General features: G+C 37.2%; 1 protein-coding gene across 3 annotated transcripts in view; it reads left to right on the top strand.

The window, feature by feature from the left end:
• Positions 1–27994, top strand: part of CRPPA (CDP-L-ribitol pyrophosphorylase A) — a 125873-nt gene that overhangs the window by 66251 nt on the left and 31628 nt on the right. For 2 of the 3 annotated variants that reach the window (XM_084282700.1, XM_084282702.1), the window contains exons 7-9: positions 3457–3546; positions 4127–4219; positions 7200–7328. In XM_084282700.1, coding sequence (XP_084138826.1) covers positions 3457–3546; positions 4127–4219; positions 7200–7328 — 312 coding nt within the window. Of the gene's footprint in view, positions 1–3456; positions 3547–4126; positions 4220–7199; positions 7329–10579; positions 10607–27994 lie in introns of all 3 variants that reach the window. The other variant, XM_084282701.1, reaches the window with a different exon arrangement.

Raw genomic sequence — 27994 nt, 5'->3', positions numbered from 1 at the left:
TTGTACTTTCAGTTCTTACTTGGAAATAATTGTATTTAGTAGGGAAAATCACATTTTTTATCTATTACATGTCTACATTTTAAAGTACCAAACATGGGCAGAGTTGAATAACGTTTTCTTCTTGTCTGAATAGCTGTATGATGGAGCAGAAGTCTTCTTCCACTTCACTGATACTAGATCCACTACTCTTTTTTCGCTCTTTAAGCTATTCTGGTACTGCTAGGAACACATTTTTCTCATTTTGGGAAAATAACAAAAACAAACTTTAAATATCAACTTACACACTCCTATGTATATCTATTACATTTACATATAACCACATTAATAATACCATGAGAAACACTTCCAGTCCAGGAAGAAAAACCAAAGAATTTATGTTCGAACAACTAGCTTTATGAAAGCCAAACTTAAAAGTCAGACTGGTACCAAAACCAATTAAAATCTGCAACATCTTTGGAGCTTTTGATTGTAGAAGCAATTAGCTGTTGGGTTGGTCAGGCATCTGAACCTGTGATGCATTTGAATAAGCTACATATAAAATGACCACAAACAAGGTAATGAGGGAGTAAAGTGAAAGGATTCATCCTGATATGGGACTTTTTTTGATCATTCAATTCACTTTTGATGAATTTATTTGATCACTCTATTAAATCAGTTTGATCAGTAAGATCATAGGATCATAGAATGGTTTGGATTAGAAGGGACCTTAAAGATCACCCTGTTCCAACCTCCTTGCCATGGCACACCTCCCACCAGGCCAAGCTCCATCCAGCCTGGCCTTGAACACAGGGGCATCCACAGCTTCTCTGGGCAGTCTCTGCCAGTGCCTCACCTCCCTCATTGTAAAGAATTTCTTCCAAATCTCTAATCTAAATCTACCCTCTTAGTTTAAAGCCATTACCCCTTGTCCTATCACTACAAACCTTGACAAAGAGTCCTTCTCTTAAGATCGTTGCTTAAGGGTATTTACATGCTTACTTGAATGAGATGAGAATTAGAGAATTAAAATACAGGTTATCATGAATGATAACCTGTCTTCTATGGCTTGAAAGCATTAGACAAGAAACCTGGGGTAAAACTAAAAGAGACAGAGATGGTCTGTTGTGTATCTTTCAAAGTACTACACAAAAAAATACTGATTGCATATGTCTTTGGAAAAAAGAAATAGAAAGCATGTCAATACTGGGAGATTGCCTGAGAAATAAAAATAGTAACACATACGTTATGATCATTTACTTTTTCAGAACTTTGGAATAGGCACTGTGCAGAAAGGTTTTTGGATGATCTGCCCCAATTGCTCTGGAATCTGCCTTTTAACAAATAAATTGACAAGTAACTCCACTAAGAGCCTTTTCAGAGACATGCTTTCATAATTAAAAAAAAATAAATAAATCTATTTCTGCTGAATTCACTGTAAGAATTCCTGATTAAGAACTACTTTTCATTTGTTTGCAGAATAGTGTGTTCAAGTCAGTGGATTGTTTTGGAGTATTCTAATAGAATGAAGTCAAAACTGATGATATAAGGAAACATTGCGTGTGCATGGAAGCTAAATTGACTAGTATGGAATTTGCTAGTCAACTTTATAAACAAAAATTACATATGTGCAGACAGTTTTCTCATGTTCATGTTTGCATGATGCTATTAGAGGAGTATGTGTGCTGTGTGAGCCTGTGCTTGTTTGGAAGCCTAATTTCACTGGTCATTAAAAGAAAGGGGCATAATTTGGCATCTCATTTAGAAGAAGCTCCCTTTGGGGAGCTAAGAGGTATTTTTACATTTGCAAAGATTTGAGAAATGAGCTCTTAAGTTGAACAACGCAGCAACGGAGGTGTGTATGTGTATACCACTCATATGTTTGTCTTGGTACCATATTACTTTGTGTTCCACCCCTTACAGAATATAGTCCTACCCGTACTTTTTCAAGAGACAAATCTTATTTCATTTTTACTCAATAATATATCTGTAAAACAAAATCTCAATATACTGCTCTCTCAAATTGTTCAATTTAAATAAAAATTGATAGACTTAATTAATAATTATATATTCTGGAATACTTAAGCATCATGTATTCTGGTATCTCAAAGAAAAAGAAGGACTTCATGTCACTTTCCATTTACCTTCTGAAAAGTCTTGCATGCTTTCATGTTTGTTGCACTATGTTGCAATAGGTCATAAAGGCATTGGGGATTTCTGATTTTACTTCAGCAGAAGTTCAAGCTGGAACAGCCCTGGAGTACTGCATTTCTTAAAGTAGTTCTAGTAATTCTTGCCTTCTGCATTTTTTTTTAAACTCTTTAAATATCAACTATTTAGGGCTGCATTATCAAATTTTCAGCCCCAAAGTTTCTAAAACCTTTAATACATAAATCTCAGCTTTGGGTTTTCAAACCATCTTTCTTTGCAAACAAGTTAGCTGCCCAAGTATTTCAAAAATAAACAAATACAACTTTAGATAACAATGGCCTTTTTAAAATGTGGTATTTGGTAATTCTGTTGGATTGTGGATTCAGTGACATTTTGAGAGAGCACAGCAGTGTATCAATTCTGTTGTTTGCAGCTAGCATACATTCTGTTCTGGGCAGAAATAAAGCACAGGAGTAGTGGGACGGTGAGATTTGCTGGTGTAATAGAAGCCACATGAAGGTTTTTGGCTTAAAAAACAAACAAACAAAAAACCCACTTTTTTACTCGCTTCAAAATGTTATCTTTTCTCAGGGAAAAAAGTTCCCTTCTGAAACTTGGATTGCTATTTTCCTTAAGGCAAGCCTGAAGCTGGTGATGTAGTGGAATCTACTTTTTATTTTAATTAGGATAAGATAATTTCTTAGCTGGTGTTATAGCTAAAGGATACAAAATAAATATGTTTGTGATTAAGAAGGTATTCTAAAGTATTCATCAATGAAATACTTTTCGGGAGACATTCTAAATGATTCTTGTCATAACAGAATCCTAGAATACCTGTGCATCTGGTCCTTCATACCTGGCCCTTCATTTATTTTATTTTAGTTGTATGAAGGCACTATTTATTTGTTCATAAACTAAATAACTTAATAAACTTCATAACTTCATAAAGATTTGCTTAGAATCAGAGATCTAAAGTCAATATGTTGTCTTGATCCTATTAACAGTGTTTCATCTCTGGGAAGAGTTGAACATCCTACCCCAGGCTCTAACTCTAGTGTCTGATGATACTTCCAGGGCTGATTTTGGAATGGCTCCCTCTAGCAGTACACTTCAGCAAATACTTGCAGAAAACTGTAGGGTTCTGGACTCCGTGCTTCACTGTTGAGTGACCTGAAAGTCTGAGCAGATTTTAGTTCTTGTATTGGAAATACTAACTGCCAGTTTTATGCCATTTGAATTAACAATCTCTGTGATGATTGTGGAAGCTTTAGCAGATGGTTAAGTCTGAAGTCAAATTTGTGAAGAAGTAATATATTTTTTTCTGATCAGGTTGAAGCTATATCGATATCTCTAAGCAAAAATGACAGCCATCTACAAAACATCTTTTCAGGAGAGTGCTACAATTTTCTTTGCATCAATGTAAGTAGGAGGGATTCATGCTTTTAGTTTAAGTGCAAAACTTTTTAGTAATAGTAAATAATTGCATATTTGAATAACAAATAGTTTTTATCCATTGAATGGTTGGCGTGTTTAATATTCATCAAAGTGGACCGTTGACATACTGGTCTTTTTTTCACTCCCGGTTTTGCAATTCCTTCAGTATGTTGTTAAACAAGTCACAAATTATTGAACAAGAGGGATGCAGTATGAAGAGGTACAGCACATGTAGCTATCAAACTGTGCATTGCTATTGTGGTCTTCATTCCTGCTTCCCACTTTGGACATGTGCATGCTTTGCAATCAATATTTGGCTCGTTGTATGGGAACAGGAAAGTTTTCGCTGAACTTTGAGATCAAGCAAGACCCTTAAGGTTGTTACATGTACTTTTTAAAGGATAATGTTCTTAACCTCAAATATAAAATCAAACATTCCTCCACCCCCACCCCCAAGAGTTCTGTATCTTTTTTTGGTAAATGATAGATCTTTGAATACCATTTTTATGAAATAACTGTTTGATATTTTCAGTAATTCTACTTTTTTTTTTTTTTTTTCGTTTAGGATAAAGAGTATGCTACGGAAGAAATCCAGCAACTAGTGGATATGTTAGAAAAATCAAATATTCCTCTCTTATATCCAGTTGTTCTTATTTTGGTAGGTAACTCTTAAAATTTCCTGTAGAAAATATCTGTAAATAACTGCTAATAATAAAGTGTTACACTAGATTTAGACTATTTCAAGAGACACTGATACCTCTGAATATGATTGAAAATTTGAACTGTAAATTAGACTGTAAAATGTCTTTGCACTTCAGCAGATGTACTATATAGTGTCAGGAAATAAACCAATACTAGCAAAAGGCCAATTATTACTTATGTAGATCTGTAAAAGATGTATTTTGGCTATTCATATTGTGTTGTTAACTCCTTCTTTGTTGTTGTGCACCATCTCATATGGGGATGCTGCAAATGGTGTACTCTCCTGGAATACGTGGTTGAAAGAAAGTTAAGTGGCTTTATTTTTTTTTTCTGTGCTTCATGGATTTATTCAAAGTTTTAAAAATTATTATTGCTTTTCTGGTTCAAATATTAAAAAAGAACTGAGAAGTACTTTGCAATATAAAACATCAAGATGTTATAAGACTGAAATGTGTATTCTGGTATGTGGCAAAAGTTTTTGAACTACATTTTTGGCTATAATTCTGATTTGAATATTGTTGCCAAAATAATTTTAACGTTTCATGCAGATGACAGCTGAAGGTGTACATGACTTTTATTTTACTCAGTCTGTTAAAAAGGAGAAAATATGAGGAGATTTGAAAGTCTCTGTGCAGTGTAACTAGATACAATTCTGTCGTTATATTGTCTGACTTTTTAGATAGGGATGAGAAGTATTGGGTTGAATGAGCATCGTTAATGCTGTGTCTCACCAAAGTGTATGCCTCTGATCTATTATCCATTAATAATGCATAATAATCTGGTGTGATTTCATAAACTAATTCCTTATAGGAAGCCATTGAAAAACAGATAAATAATTATTTTACCTAGAGCCTATTTTACCTGGTTTCCAAAGTGTGTAGTCATGTAGTCTAGTGATCTGGAGGCAAAACTGAGAGTTTACTTCTCAAATTAGGCTTAATTTGAGGTTCATGATAACAAGTTAAGAAATGTTGTTATTATTTTTAACAAATAAATGACATATCATGAAGATAAGTAGTATTTTACAAAACCTGATATCTTCACTAACTGTATGTTGTTGTCTTATGGACTGAGAAACCCTAATTCTATGGAAAGATTTAGAACTTTATTTCTAGACTCTTTTTTTTTTTCTTTTTCTGATGCTATTTCTGAGGAAGTTCAGGGTGGAGCTTTAATTTTACTGAATTTTGAAAATAAGGTAAATTCTTTCTGCCTTTAATCAGAGTAGTGATACACCTCCAAATCTTTTGCCCATTTACAGGTCTAGTAGATATGCAGAACGTACTTTTCTGGACTGAGAATGTTTTCATTAACCCTTTATTAAGAATTTTAAAAAACATTTCTCTCTGTTAAGTTTTGGGGACATGTAATTAACTTAATCAATTAGAACAACAGAATGGTTTGGGTTGGAAGGGACCTTAAAGATTATCTTGGCCAACCTGATCTAGTGGGCGGCATTCCTGCCTATGGCAAGGGGCTTGGAACTAGATGATCTTTAAGGGCCTTCCAAGCCAAGCCATTCTATGATCTAACTCCAACTATGATCTAACTCCAACTCCACCTTCCCATCAGACTAGGTTGCCCAAAGTCCCATACAGCCTGGGACTTCCAGGGATGGGGCATCCACCCTTGAATACTTCCAGGGATGGGGCATCCACAGCTTCTCCAGGCAACCTGCTCCAGTGCTTCACCAGCCTCATTATAAAGAATTTTTTCCAAATATCTAATCTAAATTTACCCTTTTTTAGTTTCAAACCATTAACCCTTGTCATTTTACACACCATGGTAAAAGGGCTCTCCCCAGCTTTCCTGTAGGCCCCCTTTAGCAGCCTTCCAGTACCTATAAGGTCTCCCCAGAGCCTTCTCTTCTCCAGGCTGAACAACCCCAGCTCTCTCAGCCTGTCTTCGTAAGAGAGCTGCTCTAGCCCCTTGATCATCCTCATGGCCCTCCTCTGCATCTGCTCTAACAGGTTCATTCATAAGTCACTTGCAACTGAGTAATACCACAATGTTAAAAACATTGCCAGCCTCCTAGCTATTCTCTATCCTGGATTTTGTATGAAGGCCTCTTTTTTTTTTTTTTTTCTTTTCCCCTGTAACACACATGGAATGTGAGAGCTTTGTTTAAATGATTGCAGCTATAAATATTCTAGACTTAATATTCCCAGAGAAGTATGTATGGATGCAAACAATAGTAACACATACTGTGAAACTCAGGTTTTGTCCCTAAGATAGTAGATCTTGAAGTCATTGTAGCATCCAGCACCATTGTTGATGAAAGTGTATTTGCTTGAGCAGCTTACTGCATGTACATTTAGGTGAACACCTTTGAAGGTAGCTTTAAGAAAAAATGATACATTTCATTCCTTTATTGTAGTTCAATTGATATAATTCATCCATCAGTTGTTCCTAACAAGCACCTAAAACTAGGCAGTGGGAAGAATGTCTTATAATTAGGTGGAAAAAGTGTTTTATTGAATCTAATTTAGGCAAGTAATATTCTACACTGAGAAGGTAGTAAATTGAAAATAAATCTTTAAATAATGCAGTTCCATTTTGAAAACCTTTAACGTGCTTAAGAAAAACATTTGTATTTCTCTATTATCCTGATAGTAAAAATCTGTGAAAGTTAGATTAGAGCTTAGGAAAGAATGTTGTTTGTTTTCTGATTTAATTAAATATTTTTAATACACAGTTAAAACATTGTGTTCTGCTTTGTTCTGGCATATTGGTCTCACCGTTCTTTGAAAAGAAATAATTGTGATGTCACTAAATATATAAGTGATGGAATTCAATGTGAATAGAAACTAAGAAAAACCTTCGTTAGCCTGTGTTCTTGTGTGTCCTTAACAATGGTATGAGCTATTAAAAACTGGCAGTCTAAAATAACATACTTGGGAAAAGTAGTATTTTTTTGAATATCTGTTCCTTTGCAGGTGCACTTGAGTATTTCAGAAAATATTTCTTTCAGCATTGGGTTGGAAGAACTAACTAAGATCAAGAAATTTGCAAGGGAAGTGAAAAAGAAAAATATTTTGGTTTATGGTCTCCTTATCCAATGTAAGGTATGTAATTCTTTCTACCAGCAAAGTATCCACTTTTGTGATTTATATGATTAATGATAGAATCTTCATCTAAAACAAAATCAAAGGGGAATAAATATGACATGAAAAACATTTATTGGAAAGTTTCTTGCCTGTTCTTGTTCAAAATTGAGAAGAGCCTGTAGTTATAGGCGAAAATGTAAGCATTCTGATTAGAGAGGAACAAATGGCAAACAGTTTTTAAAAGCACATGAAAATGTCACAGTCCTTTTTTCTTTTTCCCCTTTCTACAGACTTTAAAAAGTGAAAAATAGTGGAAGTATTTTTGATTAGTGCTTTTTCAGATTGTTATGCCTTGCATTGAAACAGTGTTTGGTATTCAGGTGGCTGAAAGAAGGTGGCATATAGGTGATGATACAAACACTCCAATAAGAGCCAATTTTTGCCTCAGGTGGTGGCAAAAAGTTATCACTCCAGTGTCCTTTGTACTCACAGAAGCTATCTAAAGTGAATAATTTTTTTCTGGGAAATGCGTTCTTATAGCCAGAAAAGGGGACTGCTTTGCATCCAGTGTAAATACGTTTTTTTTTTTTTTTTTTTTTTTTTTTGCTGCTTGTGTAGACAGCTCAATCAGAAGTGAACAAGGAAATAAGTTAGATATTCAATGGAAATTTTAATATAGAAGGATAAACGTAATCTTGACGTTTTTAAATTGATTGGTGTTGGAGAGTTTATTTATATATATATATATATATTTATATTTATATATATTTATATATATATATAAACTGTCTATCCATAGGTTATATTTCTGGTATACCAAATACTTGATTTTCCCCCCAAATTCTATTGGCTTTATTAAAGGTATGATTATCAATACCTATTAATTAATACCTTTACAGCCTTTTAATACCAGCATAACTATTTCATATGGGAATATGAAATTATGAATTTATGAATTATTACATGAAATTAGTTTCTTTCTTGTTCCTGAGAAGGTTTCTGTTTTGTTTTGGCTGTGTTTTTGTGTTTTGTTTTGTTTTTCACTTCAGAGGTTGTTTCGAGTCACCAAGGTATTTTACTTCAAGTACAACCTATTAGCTAATAACGTGGATCCTCTCTTTGTCTACTGAAGTGAAAGTACAAGCATGTCAACTCTTTAATCAAGAGTCTGATACTCCAGCAAACTCTTGTACTTGCAAACATCGATGCTTTTAGATACGGTTTTGGTTCATAGCTTGCAGTTCTCCAGAGTGGCTGCTGTCACCCTTACAGAAGTTGCATGCTTTAGAAAGGATCGGTGAATACTGGCATGTTGGTGGGTCCAGAGGAAGTGGAAACACAAAAAGTACCTGCTGCTGTAATGCAGGATGCTCAACCTCTTGTTGCAACAGCTTCTGTCAGTATCCTGTGTGATGACAAATTACTTCATGGAGGTTCCCTCTAGCTGAAAGCTTATATCATCACTATCAAACATACATGGTTGATATACACACTTCTACTAATCTTTGAATAGGGATAAAACGTAATAGACAAAGAATTTATTGAGACGTGACTATGAAAATATTGAGGTACAGTCATTTACATATACAAAAGTCAGAGGGGGTAAAGAGTATTCAGAAAATTCCAGAGTCTGAACTTGTGGAGTTAGATTTTGAGTTTTTTTTCAGATGAGTTGAATGAAATAGCTGATAAACAAGGTGACTTGGAAATAGGAAAAAAATCCAGTTTTAATGTAAGATGTAACTGGCACATGATGGTGTTGGGCAAAAAAATTGGGCAACACTATAATGTTAGTGAAGTTCCAACTATGATGATTTAGTGCTATACCCTGAAAATAATGATTTGTATATCAGAATAGTTGTTTTCTATTTTAAGTAGTAGTTAGTCTAATAGGGTGTTATACAGAACAGTTTATTCTGCAGACTAGGAGTAAAACTTATAAAAAGGCCAAGTTAGTCATGAGTAAACCTATATATATATATATATATATAAGTAAACCTAAACAAATTGCTAACAAACCAGATACAAATTGCTAACAAACCTAATACAAAAGGTAATGTCAAGATACTATATCCATGCCTGGCGGGAAATATATTAATTTTAACAGCATTGGTTTGTCATTTTTGCCATTCAAACTGCAAGATTTGGAAGAGAATTTCAATTGCACATGATGGTTACTTGTTGATCTGAGCAATGGAATAATATTGAGCCTTGATATCACAAACACTTAAGTTCGTTACTATGGTTAAACATTGAATGTATGCTATGTAGGTTTTTACTCAAATGTACTAGTTTAAGTTTTATAAAATACTAGTTTGTCCATATACTACTATTCTGCTTACTAAAGTAACAATTTCTGATGACTGAATTACAGAAAATAGTCAACATAGATCTTTGTATCTGGAAAAAAAAAAAGGCAACATTTCCAAATATGGGAATAGAAATGCAGAAGGCTGTAAAGGTTACAATATTATAATTTTGGTCCAGAAGTTTCAGTAATAATTGCTACTTTTCACACAGGGAAAAAAAAAAAAAAGGAAGAATTATCATGTGGAATAAAATACACATGGATGGATACAGGAACCCATAGAAAGCTTTAAAATATGAAAGTAATATTAAAATATGTTGGTTATAAAACTATATTTCAAGTAATCCTACTTCAGAGACCCACTGACGGAATATCCTGGAAACACAGCAGTTATGTGCAGAGGCTTGCCTGGGATTAGGTGGCCTCAAATACTTTTGTCTCTGAAACAGCTATCTGATTAAGGCAGACAAACTATTTACCGAAATAGCCAGAAAAAACACAGTCTGTACCCTAAGAAAAGACAAATGATGCAATAGAATAGTTGTTATGAAGCTGTTGGAAACTAAAGTAAACTGAAGTGTGAGTGATTTCTTATGTACACTACTGCACATTTATTGTAGTCTTTTAGACTTTTGAAGACAAGATGCTCATCCACAGTGTGCTCGGTGATTGAGGACATTACTGAAAGTGCTAATTTTTTCTGCCTGGTCTGGTAAAATCACAAAGGCATATGTTTACATTTTTTTCATTAAAGATCCCTTAAAAGCAGGGCAGGCTTTAAGGCAGTGTTTCCCAAAACAGGAATCACAAAACAGAATGGGATAATCCAAATGGCAAAGCAAAAGGTGGTTTGCGAACTGGAAATGAATTTATGCATAGGTACTCTTACATTTACTTGCACAGTTTCTCCCTTTCTTTCTCTGTCATTCTCTCTCACTTTCCTTTCCTTGTTTCCCCCCAGGTCTTCCTCCTCCCCTAGCAAAAACAGGTAATAAATTCATTGAATTATTACAACTGTGAAAATTTATTAAAGATGCTCTAATTAAGCATTCCTACAAGCTAACTTTGCAGTGCAGCATCAAATTCCCAGTCTGAGAAAGATGAGCTTTTTAGAAAAATAATTGGCAACCTTTTGGATTTTCATTAAATAACTACAGGTTTTTACCAGGGAAAGGTCGGAAAGTTGATCAATTTGTCTATGATGTTACAGCTTCTAGGAGTTTAACAAGCTGCACTGAAAATGATAAGATTAATGGTTAATGCATTTTAAATATGACCTTTTTAGATGTATTTCATCTATTGAACTTTTAATTAGATGAATCAGAGTTCTCCCACCACCATGTCAGCCACGATGATTAAGGTACTTTGTGGTGGTTTTACCCTGCTGGACAGCTTACATCCACCACAACCATTCCCTCACTCCCCTTCCTCAAAAGAAGAGGGGGAGAGCAAAGTATGATGGAAAGAAAAAGGCTCATGGGTTGAGATAAAGATAATTTAATTAAAGGTAAAAGAAAGAGGGCAAAACAATCAAAGGCTGTGTGGAAGCAAAGAGAAAACAAAACAATTATTCTCTGTTTCCCATCAACAAACTGTTTTTGGCCATGTCCTGGGAAGCAGGGCCTCAATATGCATAGCAGTTGTGTGTGGGGGACAGGTGTCTGTGTAACAAGAGCCCCCCTCTTCTTCCCCTTTCCTGGCTTTTATTGCTGAGTGTGACATCATATGGCATGGAATATTCCTTTCGTCAGCTGTGATGCTTTTACCCAGCTGGGCAGCTGAACTCCACCACAGCTGCTCTCTCCCTCCCTCCTCTCAAAGAAAGAGGGGAAGAAAATACAATGGCAAAGGCTCAAGGGTTGAGATAAGGATGGGGAGATGACTCAACAATTATTGTCACAGGCAAAACAGACTCATGGGGAGATTAATATAATTTAGTGCCTGTATCACTAGCAGATTAGAGCATGGAGAAACTAAAAACAAACTAAAGACACCTTACTTCTATCTGCCCCCTCTTTCTCCTGAGTGGGCTGTGGTCAGCATGGAGTTTCCAGACTGTTCCTTCATGGTCACTCTGTGCCCCTGCTCCACATGGGATCCCTCCCACGGGATGCTGTCCTTCCCAAACTGATCCTGCAGGGGCTGCCCACAGGCAGCAGCTGCTCAAGAACTGCTCCCACATGGCTCTGTACCACAGGGTCCATCCCCCAGGAGCAAACTGCTCTAGCATGGGTCCCCCACAGGCGGCAGCTCCCCCCAGACTCCCTGCTCCTGCATGGGCTCCTCTCCATGGGCTGCAGCTCCTGCCTGGGGCCTGCTCCTGCGGGGGCTCTCTGTGGTCCACAGCCTCCTCCAGGCTATTCACCTGCTCCACTGGGGCTCTTCCATGGGCTGCAGGTTGGAGATCTGCTCCACGTGGGACCCGTGGGCTGCAGTGGGACAGCCTGCCCCACTGGGGCCTCACCACAGGGGAACTGTTGCCTGGAGCACCTCCTGCCGTCCTGCTGCACCGACCTTGGTGTCTGCAGGGCTGCTTCTCTGAGCTCTTGTTGCACAGCACAGTTTTTTTCTCCTTCCTTAACTCTGCTCTCCCAGAGGCCCACCGAGCATCACTCCCTGGCTTGGCTCTGGTCAGCAACAGGCCCCTTTGGAGCTGTCTGGAGCTGGCCCTGACCTGACATGGGGCTGCTGCTGGGCTCAGCTCACAGAGGCCCCCCCTGCGGCCCCCCCTGCTGTTCAGCCTTGGCTACATAAACACAATACATGGGTTTAAGTTAGCTGCCCTGGTGATGTGTCCACCCATCCTTGTGGCCATCCCTAGCCTATTGGCTCTGGGGCATTTGGAGAGAGTCGTGGTGCTAGTGACCAGCACTGATTAGCAATAGACAAGATCAAGAGAGATCAGTGCTGTTCTAGCTATAAGTATAAAGCACAACACTAATACGGACCATGGCAGGGAAAGTTAACACCATCCCAGCCAGACCCAGCACACACTTAGACGTATCCTAAAAGTCTTATGTTCATAAAATTGTCTTTAAACTTCCTTGCTTTCACACCCCAGTTAAGGCATTCTGGCAGTGTTAGTCAGTAATGGCTCGTGATTGTTTCTTTTTGTGGATATTTCAATTGCATAAAATAATATTACTCTAAAATAGTTTGATAGTGTGGAGTAAAATTTTGGGGAACAAATGGGTTCGTAAGGTGAAATGCCAAGTTCTCTAGAGGGAAGGAAAATAACAAGTTTGAAAAGTGTGTATGTTTTAATTATGCTAGATACTTCAATGTGATAGAGAATAAACATTGAATTGGAACCGTTTGCAAAACAAATATTATTATGAATATCAAATCTGAGTTTGATCTTCCAATCTGTTATTAGTTACTCTGACATTTTTTCCCTATTATGAAAGCTTTGATGTTGACCTGCTATCTCTTACTGGAAACATAAACATTTAAAATGAAAGGATATTGACATAAAATTTTGTTTGCAAACAAACTGCTTTTAACTTATTTTTCCCATTGCTAACTTGCCTAATAAAAACCTGTGAAGTCCATTGTTTTTGTTTATGGACAGTTTCACTTTTGGATTGTTAGTACTGCAATTCTTGGCTTAAAGCAATGCTTAAAGTCTGAGTAAGCTGGGCATCAGACCAGGAACATCAAAAATTAGTCCTCTCTCCTTGATTCCATGCTATCCCCAAAAGGCAATGTTTAGCAGGTACCCAAAATACTAACCTGTAGCAATGAGGGTATCTGTCTTTTTTCTGACTTTAGTTCTTAATACATAAAACAAAACAAAAAAGCTTATTAAAATCATTAGGTATGTTTAAGAGGCATCTTGAAAATGGTACCTGCCTTATGCTTTGATAGTTCCCTAATGATCTTTTGTACCTGGGTATACTTTTCTAAGGGAAAAAAAAAAGGCAGAAATTTTTCAGATAACTTTTTTTTTTTTTTTTTTTTTTTTTAGAATGAAAAAATGAATGGCTTGGGCTGGAAGGGACCTTAAAGATCACCCTGTTCCAACCTCCCTGCTGTGGGCAGGGCCACCTCCCACCAGACCAGGTTGCCCAAAGCCCTATCCAGCCTGGCTTTGAACACCTCCAGGGATGGGGCATCCACAGCTTCTCTGGGCAACCTGTTCCAGTGCCTCACCACCCTCCCAGTGAAGAATTTCCTCCTAACTTCCAATTTAAATCTATTTTAATTTAAAACTGTTAACCCTTGTAATGGCTTTCACTACACACCCTGGTAAAGGGTCCCTCCCCATCTTTCTTATAAAGCCCCCTTTAGGAATTGGAACGCTGCTGTGAGGTCTCCCCAGCGACATTATTTCAATGCAGAGTTTATTTTTCTATCTGAATATAAAATTACTCTGAAAATAGGATTTTATAGAGTTAATGCTAGCTTTGCCAGTAATGTTAATACTGTTTCAATATTTTACTGTGGAGTGGGTTTCTCGGAAAAAAGTGTTCCTTACAGGTTTTGTATTTATTTTTTAGTTGTATTTAATGTATTTTGTGTCTGTACAGGCAAAGATGTGTAACATATGTGTAACATATTTATGGAACTTTGGGTTTCTACAGAGAAATATCAGTAATTTTCGCTCATTTCATTTACTTGTATCCAATGACAACTATCAGTTGTGCTTTAAATTTAATTTTTATTTTTTACTGTGCCTTGTAAAATTCTCCCCTCTTCCATATTGCTTCCTCAGTATAATGGGTCTGGCTGGCATGGAGTTAAGTTTCTTCATAGCAACTCACAGAGTGCTGTGTTTTAGATTTGTGACCAAAACAATGTTGATAATACACCCATGTTTTAGCTATTGCTGAACAGTGTTTGCACAGTGTCAAGGCCTTTTCTGTTTCTCACACTGTCCTGCCAGCAAGTTTGCTGGGGGGGAGATTCTGGGAGGGGACACGGCCAGGACAGCTGACCCCAGCTAACCAAAGAGATATTGCATGCCATATAATGCTATGCTCAGCAATAAAAAGGGAGAGAAGGGAGTTTAGGGAGGTTAGCCATCTTTCTCTTGGGAACTGGCTGGGCATTTACCCATGGGAGGTGGTGAGTGATTGCCTTTGCATCACTGCTTTTGTTTTCTTTCTTTTTTCTTCAACTTCTTCGTTGCTTATTAAACATTTTTTTTTATCTCAACCAACAACTTTCTTGCTGTTACTCTTCCTTTCCTTTTTCTCTGTCCCACAGAGATGGGTCCTGGGTGGGAGTGAGTGACTATGTGGTGCCTAGCTGTTTTCCAGGGTTAATTCACAACACAGTTTGTAGCATAACTGTTTTTATTACTATGTTTGACCAGGAAAGCTTTTGAAGTTCTTGATCCATTTAAACACAAAAAGAAATCCATATCATGCTGTACATTGTTGGTAACTGAAGTCACTCTGTTGCATTTGCTGCAGTTGTCAAAGTATGATAGCTCTTAAAATTTGTGCAGTGGAGGCATTGGCCATCAAGTCTACATTGGAGTGTTAATTTCCATTTTCATCCTCTCCCTCTAATTACAAGTAGGAATCAAGTAATCCAGCCCCAGGCTGACTTGTGTGTGTTTCTTTACAAGGGTTGGAAGCAGCACTTGAGGTTTCTATATGTATTTGTGTTACTAAGCCTTAAATCATATTTGTTGCTTAAATTGGATTGATCATATGAAAGGCATCCATTATGGAACATACCAGTTGCTGAAGTGTATAAAAATAATGTGATAGTCAAGAATGTAGCAAGTCAAGAATGAAAAATGTATTTTAATCCCCAGCCTGTGTACAGCCCTTAGATCTCAGTAAACTTTTTAATATTATTTGGGAAGATGCAAATAAAACATACTGACATGTTGGAATGAAAGTATCAGAAAAACAGTAACTTCCACAGTTATTTTAAATAAAAATTATTTTGTCATCATAACTGATAAAAACAGTAGAAAATTCTCAGCTTGCTTGTGCTACTCTTTAGATCTTTCCCACCACCTATTTTCCTTTGTCTTCAAATGAAACTGCTGCTCTTTTTGAGACTGTGTGATAGGAAATTTAAATTAATCCAGCCCTGATTTACTTTCTTGTAATAGAGCTGTGTTTCTTATGTGCAGTGGAATGTTTCTTTGAATGAAGGAAAAGCAATACATTCTTATGTAGTAGGATGAGCTAGATCTTTTCACACATTCCTATTTCTGCAGCTAGTTAAGATTAGTTCTTTTAGTTAACCTAACAACACTCATATAACCTTTAATACATTCAAAAATTCCACTAAAGCTAGAGCAGTAAGAAAACAGAACTGGAAGGGAGTGTTTCACACTGAGCTGAGTCCCATGCTGCCTAGTTTTGTGTTCATTTCATTAACTAATAAAGTGTTCATCCAAAGAGAGTTAGGCTTTTCTACATCCCTTATTCTTACTTAAGGCTGGTTTTATTTATTTCCTTGCTGCATTCAAAGTGCAGTCATATTCTTCTCAGAATTATTGCTATAGGATGAAGAATTGAAGCTCTCCCATCCTCCCTTTGTGTGATAGTTTGTAGGTCCTACAAATTCCTTTGTGCATTTGAGCCTTCTTGAGAGATGTTCAAACATACCACTTAATCAGTCTAATTTGGAAGTATCTGTCCTAATATATCCCGAGTTTACATTTCTTTGTTGGGTGGGCTGATTTATGCTACAGTTTATCACCTAACATGGTTATAATGCATCAAACATTTATTAGGCCATTATCATGTATCTAACAACATTTATAAAGAAATGCCTAGGAAAGAATCAGAGCAGGGCAAGCATACACAACACCCCTGATTCTCTCCCCCTACTCAGTTATTGTTAATTTAAGTACTTCCTGAGCCAGAGTTGTTTTCTGTGGAATTACTAGCCTTTAATAGATTTACTCTCCATGTTCTTCTCTAGGGTTCTGAAGCCCATGTAAACTGTTAGCATTCACTGCATCCTGTTGTTGTGGTTCCGCTCAAGTGGGCAGCCGAGCTCCACCTCAGCTGCTCTGTCACTCCCCTCCTCAAAGAGGAATGGGGAGAAAATACGATGAAAAGGGCTCAAAGTTTGACATAAGGACAAGCAGATCACGCAGTGATTATTGTAATGGGCAAAACAGACTCGACATAGGGAGATAGTAAGATTTATTGCTTATTACTAACAAGCTAGAGAAGTGAGAAACAAAGGAAAAAAAAAAACAAACAAAAGCACCTTCCCACCCCCATCCACCCTCTTCCACCTCCTCCCCCCGAGTGGCACAGGGGAATGGGGGTTATGGTCAGTCTACAGCGCTTCTTCTCTGCCGCTCCTTCTTGGTCACTCGTCCCCTGTGCTGTGGGGTCCCTCCCACAGGATACAGTCCTTGATGAACTGATCCGGCGTGGGCTTCCCACAGGCAGCAGCTCTTCCAGAACTGCTCCAGATATGGGTCTGTACCACGGGGTCCATCCCTCAGGAGCAAACTGCTCCAACCCGGGTCCCCCACGGGCAGCAGCTCCTGCCAGGTCACCTGCTCCTGCATGGTCTCCTCCACGGGCTGCAGCGTGGAACCCTGCTCCACCGTGGTACTCCATGGGCTGCAGGGGGACATCCTGCTTCACCATGGTCCTCACCACAGGCTGCAGGGGACTTCTGCTCCAGCGCCTGGAGCACCTCTCCCCCTCCTTCTTCACTAACCTTGGCGCCTGCAAGGCTGTTCTTCACTCCTCTCACTCTCCCAGCTGCTGTGTGGCACAGCATTTTTTTTCCCTGTCTTAAATATGCTCTCACAGAGACGCAAAACAACATTGCTTATTGGCTCAGCTCTGGTCAGCAGTAGAGCCCTTACCAAACATGGGGCAGCTTCTAGATCCTTCTCACAGAAACCACCCCATGGCCCCCTGCTACCAAAACCTTGCCATGTAAACCCACTACACCTGTAACTAACAGCTACATGAACTGGAAAAGAGAGAGAGATGGTTCTTCGCAAATTAGTGTCCTAATCCCAATGTCTTGTTTCCAAGTAGTAACAGTCTGCTGAGATCCCATCGTTTTATATGTGAATTACACATGCAGTGTTTTACATTTGTCTATATTAAAATTCATTTGTCGTTTTTACTGCTTAGTTACTCAGTTTATAATGGTCATTCCACATTTCATTTGTCAGTTATACTCTAATAAACTTTGTGTCATTAGCAAACTCATATTATTGCTTACTCGTTTTTTCCAGTTCGTTTATGGATATTCGTTTATGGATATGTTGAACAGCATAGGTTCTGTAACAGATCCCACCTGATCTGTCTGAATGCTGGTCTCAGAACTCACCATTTACTTCTGCCCTCTCTATTCTGTGTGTTTAGCAAGTGTTTATCCATGTCAGGAATTCTGTCTTATATCGTGACACCTCAGTTTTCTTAAAAAACATTTGGCAATAAATTTTGTTGAAAGTCTTGAAAATCCCAGTGAATTTCTGGCATCAATGGTCCACCCACACTTTCAAATAATTCCAACAAGTTCCCTCTTGGAGAGTACCCTGTACAAAAGAAAGATATGTTGATTCTACCATCATCATTAATCTGATGTCCACCATTACTATACAGTATTTCATTTTTTGTTACATTGCCTGATATAGGCTAAAGACTTAGTATTTTGTAGACTACTAAAAACCCATCCAGATTTTTCTTGGTTTAAATTGAATGATGATTGACTGTGAGCCAGCAGTGTGCCCAGGTGGCCAAGAAGGCCAACGGCATCCTGGCTTGTATCAGGAATAGTGTAGCCAGCAGGCCAGGGAGGTGATTGTCCCCTTGTACTCTGCTCTGATGAGGCTGCACCTTGAGTACTGTGTTCAGCTTTGGGCCCCTCACTACAAGAAGGACATCAAGGCCCTGGAGCGTGTCCAGAGCAGAGTCCTGTGAGGAGCTGTGAGAAGGGAACTGGGGTTATGTAGTCTGAAGAAAAAGAGGCTCAGGGGAGACTTTATCACAGTCTACAATTACCTTAAAGGAGGCTATAGTGGGAAAAATATAGGGAGAAATTTCTTCATTGAAAGGGTTTGTGAAGTATTGGAACAGGCTGCCCAGGGAAGTAGTTGAGTCACCATCCCTGGAGGTCTTCAAAAAACGTGTAGTGGACTTGGCAGTGCTAGGTTAAAGGTTGGATCATAGAAATCTTTTCCAACGTAAATGATTCTATGGTTTGGTGGTTGCTGTCATCCAGTTGTGACTATTAAGGCAACTGTTGAACTAGAGATTATGCACCCCCATTAGGAGCTGAGATTCAGGACTGCTGGGTGAATACCATATAGTCCTGAGGATTTGCTACGTTCCTGCCTTTAATTTCTTCCATACCTCTTCCATAGTAACTGCAGGTTTACAGGTTCTTTGACTGGTCATTAACAAGGAAGAGATCCACCATGTAAATTTTCCCACACTGATTCAGCAAATTAATTGAGTTTCTCTTCAATAGCTGCATCTTTTCTGAGCCTTTACTGTACACATTTATTATCAGTTGGTCCTACAACCTGGCAGACTCAGACTTGCTTCTTCTGATGTGTCTTAGGAAAAATGTTATTGTTGGTTTTGATTCTTTTTGCTAGCAGTTTCTTAAACTTTTTCTTTTTTGGCCCATTTGATTTCTATTTACTGGGTCAGGAAACATGTACTTCAGTTCTGTTTACCTTCCATTACCTTTTGTCTTTCTTTCTTTGCTCTGTATTTATCATACTGTCTCAGTATCATCTGGCTCTTCTTGTGGCCTGTCACCCTGGAGTTGTTTTTCAGCAGGTATCTGCAAGTTTTGTCTTGTCTGGACAGGCTTTCTTCAGCCTCATACCCTAGCTGAATCTCACCTTCTGAGATTTCTAGTGCCACATATTTCCTGCATGCTGACCGTCTTTCTGGATCTGCATCTGTTTCTTTTTGCTACATAAGCATTACTTTCATCCCCTGCATATCTCTGTAGAGAAAAGGACAAAGGAAAATTCTTATGGAAGCTCCTCTGATGTTTATGAATGGCTTCTAGCATACTCATATGCCCTTTTCAGTTATGATTTCTCAATTAGCTATTTGCCTCGTGTTTGTTCATTTACTGTGTTCAAAGGTGCAAATATGCCATTGCTCCTTCAGCGTTGCTTACCCACACACACCAAGCAGCTCACAGATCTTGCTGCAGCATCCAAACCAGCCAGCCACCAAGAGACAAGCAAACGAATTTGCTTACAGACAATAAATATGTGTTGTTTCTCTTCACCGAGGATAAGGGCCAAAATAATCTGAGTGCTGGCTTCTGGTTGCTGAGAGCTATTTACTTTTCAACATTTAGAGATAACAGAAGCAAATCTTGTGGCATCTTCATCTCACTAATATGAAGCCTCTAAACATTTCTGGCTTTCATCTATATCGGTTTTGGAACATCTGGGTCGAAGATATGTTCATATCTCAAGACAGTGTGAGATGCACAGCATTTGAAGTTAGATTAAACTCTACTCTGAAAATTCTCTTAAGACATGGAAGTGCAAGAATTTTGGTAGGGTTAACAAAGGTAGACTGAGGTATTGTTGTATTTCATTAAGAATAACTGTCATTCAGAGAAAGACGTTTAGATCATAGAGAATATCCATGGGTATTGATTTTTGTCTGAATGTTGTTGTGAAATACTTTCTAAAAGTTTTCCTATCAAATGCATGGATTAAAAAAGGTAGAAAATGTCACTGTTACATATAATTTCAAGCAGTTGCAGTCTGAGCTAATTGTTTGATTTTAAAACATTCTTTGAACTGTTATTTTCCAAAGCCAGTTTTTATCTGTTCTTCTAAATAATATTTTAACTATATTCCAAACCTTACAGTGTTTCCCACCATTTCAGAGAACTGATACTTTCTATTGAGAGGCAGAGGCATTCACAATGTGCTAAATAAATCCCCTTGATTTATAATTGTTTTGATCTCTGAAGTTTCCACCAAGCAGAATCTTTTAAAAAATGGGACTGTTTACATTTGGGTTTGATTCAACCTGTGTGGTACTGGCAGCAGTACGAATGCTCATTTTTGGCAGAGCCTCTCTCTGCCTTCAACTTTTTCACTGACTCAGTTTTTCCATTCCAGCAGAGATATGTGTTGAAGTATCTCTGACTTGTGTAGTTAATTCCAGTGTTCAGCGCTTATATTTATCAGTCCAGGTGTTGAGCTATGCAGGCAAAATTTTTAGCAAAACATCTGAGAGAGAGAAATAATGTGTGATCCCTACATAAAAGGCAGCAGTAAAATGAAGTACACTTTTTGAGCCTGACCGCACTAAAACTTTTATGTCCACTCGTTCCTTGAGCTGTGTAATCTAAAAAGCTTCTTCCTGTAGTGTGAGACCTTTCATTATAAAAAATGAGGGAAAGTGACTTCAGAGCTAGGTTAGATACTGCTAGTGCCATAGTTCAGTTTTTGATTTTTGTCCTCAAAGCATGCTTTGTGCTTGCAACGTTTATAGCACAAAGATTAATCTGTGAAATTATGGCATGACTGTCATTACAAGCTCATGTAGTTCGTGAGTTAAAATTATTGCTCTTGTCAAAAGGGACAGCATTTACCTTTTTTCCCCTGAGGTTTTGAGTAACCTTCCTCCCTCTTTTGATTCTGCTGTTGGAAGGAAAGGAGATGTTAGTTCCTTTTGTATAAGGTGAATTATTTCTTTTAAAGACCACCCTGTCAGGGTGGGGGAAACTCCTGTTCTTGTGCAACTTTTTCTCATTCTGCTGATGAGAAATTTTAATGGAAGGCTTTTCCCTCCTTTACTACCATATATATATATTGCATAGTGACAGTGACATAACTTGTGGAGGTTTATTATATTGTTATATAAGATATGGGATAGCTGGGCAAAACATGGTACAGTAACCCACAGCAGAGGTGAAGAATCCTGAATCTGTTTCTAAAAATAGATACAGTGTAGGCTGTCATTTGTGCTTGGTGTTTGGGCAAAAGTAAAACTGAAGCAAATGTATGACATTTCAGAGCTTGCATTTATTTATTGAATTTTTAAAACCATCCGTAAAATGCTCCAGATGCTTGTATTAGGCAGGAATTTAACTCTTATATTGATTCCTGAAAGGTAGCTGACATACTGCAATGATAAGGGTCTAAAATAATCACATTCAATAAGATTGAAATATTGACATTCAAATAAATGCGTACAACTGCAAATAAACCTTGATTATTTTGCTTTTTCAGAACCTGTTTGACAGTAGATGGTACAAAGGGTCTAATTATCTGCAAATTTGAATGGAAACAGTTTCCAGTGAAAAGTTTGAATTCAAATTATTTTAAAATTATTTCAGCCTATCATACTGCATTTCTCCTAGATTAAATGTTCTAAAGTGATAACATTATTTAAGCATTTCTTAGATCAGTGACTTTAATCATCCATCAGGAAGGTTTCTTACTATTATTAGAATCCGACTATGGAATAGAAGCTTAGGAGGGGAGGTGGTATAGGATGGGATTATGTTGCACGTCTTCTCCCAGACTGCTTGTTTGCTTTGTTACACTTCCTTGCAAGCATATTTTTAGGAGAAGTTGAGTGTACCAGATGATACTTTATCTAGTGCACATTTTAAAAGAACACAAAGTTAGATAAGGCAGATTTTTAATGCTCTATGTATATTCTTGTAAATTTGTACTGAGCTGTTTGATCCCACAGGAGAGCCTGGATTAAATGCAACTCTAAACAGTGCATGGTTTTAGGTCAGTCTCTGTGGGAGGCTGTGGGTCACTTTCAAGTTTTCATGCTTCATCTCTGTCAGGGAGGGTTTGGTCTGATAGAAACCATGCCTTCCTCTGTGTGCATAAAATTAGATTGGTTGTAATTACTCTGATACTGTGATAGGTGTGCAGTTCAAAAGCTCCTTACTTTTAAGGAGCAAAGTTGAACTTTCAGTGAAAGTCATCCCTTCATAACTAATGGATATGGTCAGAAATTTGCAGTCTGTAAGTCATAGGTCCTTAGTTTTGAACTGAGAATAAATACTCAGGAGATTAAAAATTGCTTTAGAACAGTAAAATAAAATGTTAAATTGTTATGAGGAGTTTACTGGTGGAAAGTTACTTCTGATCAATAAACTCTGCTTGGTACAAGTTATATGACTAGATTATGGAAGAACTTGGTCAGTGCCTTGCATATCTGACTCAGGCATTTTAAAGGTAGTATGCTTTGACATGGCTCATGATAACAATGCATCTCAAGATTAAATTTTAAGTCCCTTCTCATAAGGGCACACCAAGCCCTTATTTAAAAGTTATGCTGGTATAATTTTTTGTGCCAGCAGCTCCTTATTACTGTCTTAAGAGCTTGAAACTGGTCTATTTCTAAAAGAGATGGACTCAATAGTTCAGTACTGAACAATTGGCAGTATTAATCCTGTGCCCTCTATAGTCTTCCTGTGAAAATAATTTTAACTGGGATATCTCTAAAAGGAATAGCACAGAATTACTTTTTTAATGAAATAATAGAAAATTTATTCTACATTTTTTGTTTCTAAATTTTTTTTTAGAGGTGATTAGTCAGTTTTGTTTATAAACCTTCAAACTATTTTGGGATGATTGACATTGCTCTTTGGGAACTCCTGCAGTTCCAGTAAACAGGTTTGTTTGTATGTCAGAGTTCAACTTACTAAAATTTACTCCAAAACCAATTTTAAGTAGTTATCAGTGCTAATCATGCATTTATTAATCCTGTTGGTGTCAGGTTTTGTAGAGTAGCATGGTAGTAACTCTTAACTTGTGTGTTACAGAAAGAGAAGGCAAATGACACAGTAGTTTTTGTGATTTTTGCATTAATTTTTCAAAAGATATATTTGGAAAAAAATACAATTATAGTTGTCTATAAGCACAACTTAGCTTTTTAAGGGTTTACTGAAATCTTAGATTATTTCATGTTTATGTCTTAATTTTACGTGACAATTGAGAACAGTGAATTTCACTACCTAGAATCATCCACCAAATGTAAAATTTTATTTATTTTTGTGGAGATTATTGAACACTGGTCTGGTGAACTCAGATATATTTTCTCACTTTCCTTAATTCCATCTCTGATCAGTCAATTTTTTGCTTCTATATGTCTTGTCATCCCACCTTTGAAGACACATTGGAAAAAAATATGACTTTCTATCACTTGGATAAAGCCATTTTTCCAAACAATATAATCTCTTTTCTGAAATAGTTCATCCCAGGGACAAGAGTGTTGATAAAATTCAGTGATATAGGAAAGTAGCTGCCAAAAGTTCCCAATTATTCTAATGGAGCTTTTCGCAGGTTGTATGGGAAACAAAAATAGCAAAGGCGTGCCTGCTTTAGCTAGTTACTAGTTCTGTCAGGTGTAGTGATACTTCTGTTATTATATAATGGAAGAGCAGGTATGATTTCACATGCCAACAGCTCCTTCTGACTCTGTTATTGCTTTCATGTGAGAGCTTGAAAGTGTTCCAAAAGAGATGGATTTGATAGCTCAGTGCTGAACAAAATCAGTGGCTGACATACACAGAACCCTAGAAGTTAGAGTGAGAAAAATGTAATTATCATTCAACCTATTCCACTCTACTTCTAAGATTATTCCTTTAAGTGAACATTATTGTCTTTGCCTTCCTTCTGTGTTGGTTTTAGTACTCTTGCCCATCTTGAATAGCTGACTTGATAACAGCTCATCTGAACAACATATTTGCTTTCTATACCCATCTATTTCTTATTTTCTTTCTTTGGGAAAGAAATTTTGTGCAATTAACTCTGCATATTTTTATTCATCTAATTCTTTCTGTTATGAACTAGGCCATTCTCCCCTTCTATTCAAACAGTACATATATTTTGTCCTAATTAATATTCCAGAATTAAGAGGAACCGCTTGGAGGCTCTCTGGCTCAGGCCTAATTATCGCCTATGTATTCCTGGGTAAGTGGGACATGAGAAATATCTTTTCAAATACAGAGACATAAAGAAATGTTCAGGGTTGTTAGTAAAAAGCAACATTTTTTTCCCCTCCAGTTGTTTGTCTGAATCTCACTAATGTTCAATCACCTCTTATTTCATAAATCAAGGTCTTCCTTCATGTTGCCTTTTGGAAATGATATTCACTCTTGCTTCAGGTCAAAGTCCATCACAAAGTGCTACAAGATGGCAGACATAAGACAGCTTTCTCTTCACAGAAAAAAAAAAAAATAATAAAACTACATTTATTTTAAATCAGATATTTTTTTTTTCATAAAAAGTTGTAGCACTGGTGAAGCCATCAAAGTGGTGTGACCGCAGGTGTAACAATCAAAAGGGGTAACCCACATGGTGCAGGTATGTAAGAACTGTGAGTAAGAGTTGTTTTCCAGAAGCAGAGTAGCTGTGTTTAAGATAGTACTCGCCAGCATAATTACGGATATGAAAGATCAGATTCGCTTGGGATAGGAACGTTGGGCAAAATAGCTCAGAGAGTGCTAATTTACAGCATGAGCTTTATCGCTGAGTACTTTGGTGTTAATTAGTTTTGGCTAGTACAGTCCTGTGAAGTTGGTCCAATATGTTCTTTTTGTTACTATGATTTTATCATTGGTAGCAGCATGTTTATTGTTTCTGTAAGCTTTAGAGTGCACTGTAAGCAAGTCGATATCCTTACACTTGTGTTCAGTCCAAGTTTGTCATCTCTGGGATTCAACTTTATTTGGTACCAAAGCTGAGTAGAAGGTACATGTAAAACTGACCAAAAGTCTCAATTAAATGTAGAGAGGTTTTGTTAGGTAAGATTGGGAAAAACTCCCTTAGGTTAAAATAACCACCTCTTTTTAAGGTGCAGGTCAATAGGTGTGAATGAGTATTTACATTATCTGCTAAGTGGGTAATTGGAAAAAAAGGTAATTAGGATTGCATTATGGGTGTCCTTAACTACACTGTTGGACACCTCTTGATGAGACTGTTGAGATAAAGCCTTAAGCTTAAGGAAATAAATGCCTTGCTACTAATAACTTCATGTTAGTTTAACTCGATAATGAATTTAGACGTGACTTGGGAAAACATTATTTTCCTTAGTGTTCTCTCTCTCTCTCTCTCTCTCTAAAATTTGAAACTACTTTTTTCAAAGTAATCTTTTTGGTTATCTGTAGTCTTATTGAAAATGAACACTGTTAGACCTGTGATCAGGAATGCCCTACATACAGGAAATTGTAGGCAGTGTTATGTGATTGTCATCATTCTGTTTAATTTGACAATCTCTACCAACAGTGGTGGATATGTTCCAAAAACTATGTGAAACAGGAGACTGAAAGTTTAAATGGACTTGACAGTATGTATTCTAAAACTGCTTTCTAACTGAACAAATAACTTAAACAATTAACTACAACCTTAGAAGATGTGAACTCAATTCTCTTTTCTAACTCAGATTTGAACTTGCATTTTCCTCACTACAGTTGAAGCCAAGGGATTCTTCTTGACAAAAAGAATGTTTATATATTCTTATATATATTCTTATATATATATATACACATGTATATAATATATATGTGATATATATTAATATATAATATAATAATATATATTTAAATATATATATAAATAATATAAATAAATAAATATTTAAATGTAGGAGAAGATCATAGGAAACTCAGATGCAAAAGATGCATCAGTCATGGATTTCACAATGGAATTGATTACCTGATAAGTTTCGAGGAGAAAGGTTTAAGTCCCACCCTGTCTTTGGCCTTGTAGTGATTTGCTTTGGTGCCTTGTTGGTTAGAGAGCTGTGCTTTGAATTCCAGCCCAGCTGCCTCATTCTCAACAGACATTTTAACTGAACCTTAATGATTCTGCTACTGATGGTAGTGCTTATTCTGTATGCTTGCATTCTTAGCTATGGTTCACTGCAGGATGTTAGAGGGACCAGCGTGGCCATTTATTTTTGTTGATGTTGTTGTTGTTTTATAGGAAGTTAAGCAGGAAAATTCTGAGATTGTGAAGATATTTTGTCTACTGAGTAAACCTTTGAGGATCTCAGCAGAAACTTGTTAAAATTGTAACTGACCACAACAGATTAATAAACTATCACTTTTGGAAGATATTCAAGCTATACATAAAGATAGTTCTCCAGTGAAGAAAGGAATGTTTTTATTTGCATAGTTCTTATAGCAGATGGAAGTAGATTTGCAATATGCAGTCTATTTTCAGCTGTGTGGTTTGTTCACTGACTTAGCAAATGCTTGTAACCTGCCCTAAAATTGTGTTTTATGGAAAGTGAACAAAATCTCAGTTTTACATTCATTGTGTTCTTTCTTGTGTGTAGATTAGCACTGCCTCTTTTGCAGTCACTCTGAAGTACCCCAGCTTCCTAGCTTCTGTCCTTTAGTTAGGGATCTGAGCCATGAGGTGGGAGAAGGATTAGAAAATAGAGTAAATGAAGCAAATTTTAATTTAAATTATTTCCCCACACTTTAAAAAATATATATATATTGAAGGTAAACTGCATCCTGGCAGGGGGGTTACAAGCCAGGTGATATCAGGGATGTATTTTCCTGTAGACATTAGTCCAGGTTTAGCCAAATGATGAAGCTATGTAAGCATTTTTTTGTACATATGCTGTTGATGCTAATGAAAACTACAGCCCCCATGTTTTCAAACATTCCTGTGCACTGGTCATTCTTACTTGATCCTAGGTTCCAGATTTCCCTGTAGCTGTCACTTCCACACAGCCTTTAAACAGACCCCACTCAGGCTATTCTTTTTTGAAAGATATATATTCCAGGTAACACAGTTTCAGCTCATTCCACCCATTTGGTGTTGCTGAACATTGTGTAAATAGTTGAGAGGAGGCAGAATGATTTTCCTGTGCTCACAGTCCACCTCAGCTTGCACATCTGGTGTCAAGAAGAAGGGAGGATAAGAGAGAAACATATTTTAATTGGAAGGGTGGAGAATAAAGGCAAGGCAAGACTGAATGTTTTAAGAGATACCAAGACAAAAGTCTGGGAGCAGAACAGCAGCAATGAACTTTACTTTTTATGGGTCTGGCACAGGTGGGGATCATGGGGTCCACAATCATTTTACAAGCCTTAGTAGCATGCAGCACTAGACAAGCAGTCCAATTAGTGCTGTTCCCAATAGGTCCTGTGGGATGAAAAAGTGAGTCATCATATGGTATTCAGCCACTTCATGCAGAAGGCACCTCAAATAGGGTCCGCAGAGGAGCCTTAATTATTGAAGTTCTGACACTTGGGTGAAGTATTTGGATTTTTAAATAGAAATTTCATATAGCAAACTATATTTCATTCCTATTTTCTTGAAAAGTGATCTAATGTAAAATTAATCATGAGATGGCTCAATTAAATATAGACTACTGCCCACAGCTTTTGCATTTAGAATGGGACAGATATTGTAATATCCACGTAATCTCTGAATGTGAGAGGGCAC

Source organism: Netta rufina (genome assembly GCF_964035555.1).
Source record: "Netta rufina genome assembly, chromosome: 2".
Lineage (NCBI taxonomy): Eukaryota > Metazoa > Chordata > Aves > Anseriformes > Anatidae > Netta > Netta rufina.
The sequence above is the reverse complement of the archived record's forward strand: the minus strand, read 5'-3'. Positions and strand labels throughout refer to the sequence as shown.